The sequence below is a fragment of the Callorhinus ursinus genome, unplaced genomic scaffold (assembly GCF_003265705.2).
Source record: "Callorhinus ursinus isolate GAN/ISIS: 27379988/994484 unplaced genomic scaffold, GSC_fseal_2.0 scaffold88, whole genome shotgun sequence".
Classification (NCBI taxonomy): Eukaryota; Metazoa; Chordata; class Mammalia; order Carnivora; family Otariidae; genus Callorhinus; species Callorhinus ursinus.
Window position 1 is genome coordinate 826,370 of NW_027397150.1, and position 4,214 is coordinate 830,583.

General features: G+C 43.0%; 1 protein-coding gene across 1 annotated transcript; it reads left to right on the forward strand.

The window, feature by feature from the left end:
• The first annotated feature begins 394 nt into the window (after positions 1-394).
• LOC112814901 (olfactory receptor 10R2-like) lies at positions 395-3,352 on the forward strand. Its single transcript, XM_025860662.1, is given in 3 exon segments — positions 395-475; positions 2,386-2,946; positions 2,948-3,352. Coding segments are annotated over 3 exon segments (1,047 nt in total).
• Positions 3,353-4,214: the final 862 nt, after the last annotated feature.

Consider the following 4,214-nt stretch of genomic DNA (forward strand, 5'->3'; position numbering starts at 1 on the left):
CAGCATGTTGGTACCACGGCTAATAAAAGACCAAAGGAAAGTTTTTCAGTGATGCTTTAGGGGATACTTCTCAGAATTCTCAGCAGAGGAGGTAGGAATACAGTTTTGAGCTTGAAATGTCAGTCATAGAAAGGAATAGAATAAAGTCATTTCAGAACAGAAATGTTTGTAGTAACATTACTGTTTTAGTCTCATTTGATTAGAAGATCTCTGGGTGTTGCTGAATTCTAATAGCTGTGTGCTAAGGGCACAAAGGGAAATAGCCCCTGTTGGGTTATTTTATGTGGGAAATTAAGTGAAGATAGTGTTTGGGTCCACTGATAGACAAGTGCTAGTCATGAATGATAATTTTAGAAATGCTCTAATTATTCCATGAGCTCTAGTCTCATTAGTGATGGGCACTAACAAGGGCACACATCATGTGAGGAGAGCAAGGCACACGGGTATACGGCAGCTTAAAGACGTGGAGGATAGTGTAAGGCTTTGGGGAGATAAAATAAAATAGGGCGTTACCAGCTGAACTGTAGCAGGCACAGAGAGGGCTTCAAACGAATGCCATAAAATTTATGTTTCCCAGAGCTCGTGGAATGGACTCCTCCTCTATCCACCATCCCTGAAAGACTGGTTCCTTAAGGAAGTCTTCCCTGGATAACTGGCAAATACCTAGGACTCCCTGTCAAGAGTGAGCTTTCTACATTTCGTTCATTCAACCTCCATTGTCCAATGTCCCATGCAACTATTCTGTGGTGACAATGATATACAAGGAAAGTGTAAAAGGGGACAAAAGGTTAAAAGGAGTGTCTCACTAAGATGTTTCCCCTCCCAGGCCTTCCGCTGTCTTCAGACCTCATTGTCCAGATACTGTGTGGACCAAGAATCTGCGGCATAAGCCTTAGAGATGGGATCTGAGGAGGTAAATGAGTGATACTCCTCCGGGAAGAGCCCAGTGCTGTGCTTTCCTTAGCCGTCAAGAGACGCAGAGAGGATTGTGAAGAGCCAGAGTCATAGATAGGAAGATAAAACTGATACTTCTGCCTCCAGTCTTCTCTTAAAAGCAAGGGAACTGAAAGTGAAAGCAGTCAGAGCTGGTGTGGGTGAAAGAACTGCACCCCCAAGGTGTGGGATCAGCAGGCAGTTGGTCTCTTGAATTGAGTTACATTAGCTAGGGAATTTCATTTTGTAATCCACACTGTGTTTTTATTTTCCTCAATTATTTGGTTGTTTGGGATGTTCGTTTATTACTTTATTAAATTCACATTTTATTTTATTTTTTTAACTATTTTTTTATTATGTTATATTAATCACCGTACATTACATCATTAATTTTTGATGTAGTGTTCCATTTGATTTTAATTGAATTGAGGGGAAAGGATCTGCCCATCCTTTAGCGGAGAAAAATCGCAGGAGCTGAACCCCTCAAGATCAGGTGTGTCCAACACAGTGGTAAGCTCTGTTGGATATCCAGGGAAAATGTGCAGAGATATAATGGCTCATACTGAGGAAAGGTCTGATGGTTTGGATGGATTTCTGTCCAAGGCTTAAAACTACAACTATAGCAGAACTCTAAATCAGGTTGCTCTTCCTGGCAGAGTGGTGTGCATGTGATAAAAGCAATGATCAGCCTGACTGTGAGAACCTGAGATCATTCTAGAGCTACTTTAGTGCACTAAGGCTCCTTCCAACTCCCCTCTCTCCAGTGGGTCAAACAGGTTGTGGGATTTGATCAAAAGATAAACTAACATCAACATATTATTATTATTACTAAAAATATGCACAAATAGGAGTTGGGTTTGAATGTTGGTTCAGTAGTTTTGAAAAAATAAAACTATAGGGTTAAAAAGAAAATCTTAGGTGGAAATACACTTAAATCACATCCAATAGGAAACATCAGAAGAGCTAGCCACCACTTCCGGAAGATTAAACAACATGGGTAGCAGAAGCTGACATCTACTAACAGTCTACAGTGGGCTTGCGTTGTGGTAAGTGCTTTAATTTCCATAAAGAACCGGGGAGAGAGGTGCTTTTAGCATCTTTATGTTACAGATGGGAACACAGAGGCACAGAGGGCTACACAGTTGAAAAATGGCAGAGATGGATTGTCACACAGGAAATCTTCAGGCATTTCCATTCCCTAACTGTTATTCAAAATAAGCAGTGTGAAAAAATTACCTAGACCTACACACTGTAAGAGATGCAGAAATGTCGCTGGAGACAGGTGTACTCTGAGTTTTGAAACAGCTCCATAAATCGACATGATCGACAGGGCATTCCCTGCCAGTATCTGCCTCCCCCTTCTATTCGTTGTTCCTCAGTCATAGTGGGATGAACCACCTGCCCCTTTCAGGGTCAATAAACAGTCTGTTCCTTCATTCCTGTTCTCTGTAGGTCAGTCTTGGGGACCAAGTCAACCAGGCTAACTTCTCTGTCACAGAGTTCTTGTTGCTGGGGTTCTCTAACCTTGGAGAAATCCAGCTCATCCTCTTTGTTGTATTTCTGTGCCTGTATCTGATTATCCTGAGTGGGAACATCACCACTGTCCCTGTCACACGCCTGGATCGCAGCCTCCATGTACCTATGTACTTCTTCCTGGGGATCCTCTCCATCTCTGAGACATGCTGTACCTTTGTCATCCTGCCCAAGATCCTCATAAATCTGTTGTCTCTGCTCAGAACAATCTCATTTATTAACTGTGCCACTCAGATGTTTTTCTTCCTTGGTTTTGCTGTCACTAAATGCAGGCTGCTGGGGGTCGTGGGTTATGACCGCTCTGCTGCTGTCTGTCATCCGCTTCGGTACCCTGTCCTAATGAGCTGGCCGGTATGTGGACACCTGGTGGCCACCTGTGCTCTGACTGGCTGTTTGTTCTCACTGATAGGCTCCCTGTTAGTCTTTGAACTCCCTTTCTGTGGTCCCAATAAAATCAACCACTACTTCTGTGACATCTCCTCCACCAGTTATCCAGCTTGCTTGTCCTGAAACCTACATCAAAGAGCTGGTCATCTTCACTGGTGGAGTTCTAGCCCTCACGGCCCCCCTGACTTTCATCTGCATCTCTTATGGCTTCATTGTCCACACCATCCTGAAGATCCCATCCACTGAGGGCAAGCGGAAAGCCTTCTCCACCTGTGCCTCCCACCTCACTGTGGTCATTGTCCACTATGGCTGTGCTTCCTCTGTCTACCTGCGGCCCTCAGCCAAGTTCTCATCTAACAAAGACAGGCTGGTGACAGTGACCTACACAGTTGTGACTCCATTGTTGAACCCAATGCTGTATAGCCTCAGGAACAAAGATGTCCAGATGTCCATACGGAAAGTGATTGCCAGAGGAAGATTTTATCCTAAAGCTCTGTGATGAGAATACTTTGCGTCCATGAAAACCTCCATTCTGAGGATGTAGCAATAATTATAAAGTCGATAATACTGTCAACTTCCATTTCCATAGCATGGTATAGCCTCACAGTGCAAGCTTCCCCAGGGTATTATTTTGACAGGCATTGTGGAGTGCAGCCGTGCATTTGGGTTGATTGTTAATCAGATGCAAGTCTCAAATACCTTTAAACTTGCACAAGTAAGTATTTTGATTTTTCAGAACTGGAAACAGGTGTACTCTGAGTACATAAGAATGATTTTATTCTCTTCCAAGAAGGATAGGTAGCACATTGTGAAAGGTAATTCAATTTAGAAGGTTCAGCCATCACAACTTCTCAGTGATTTGGAAAAATCTTAGAAGGGCCACTCACAAAAACCGTGGGTAAAATGGAATAAATCTAACTGAAAATTATTACTATAACCATGAGCTATCCACGTTGGAAAGGATCCAAGGCTGTCACTTCCAATCGCACTCTCATTATGGAGTCCCACCTGCAGTATCCCAGGCTCTGACGGATTGCAAGCTAGGCGGCCAGACATTATTAAACATCCCTAAGTTATCAAGTCCCACCTTTATGGCCCTTCCTCCTTGGCCCTAGTTACTATCTCTGGAGATGCATATCTTATATCTAATATTTCACTTATACAGCAGCAACTCAAACATTTGAAGAGGATAATGCATTTTCCTTTGCAGGACCTTTAACTCAGCTGATGACTCCTTTGACCTTCATGATAACTCAGAGTCCACAGACCCCTCAAAATCCTGGTCTTCATTCTCTGGATTATCTTCAAGATATTTCCCATTTTCTTAATAGTATTCTTCAAATGGGTCACCAGGAAATGGG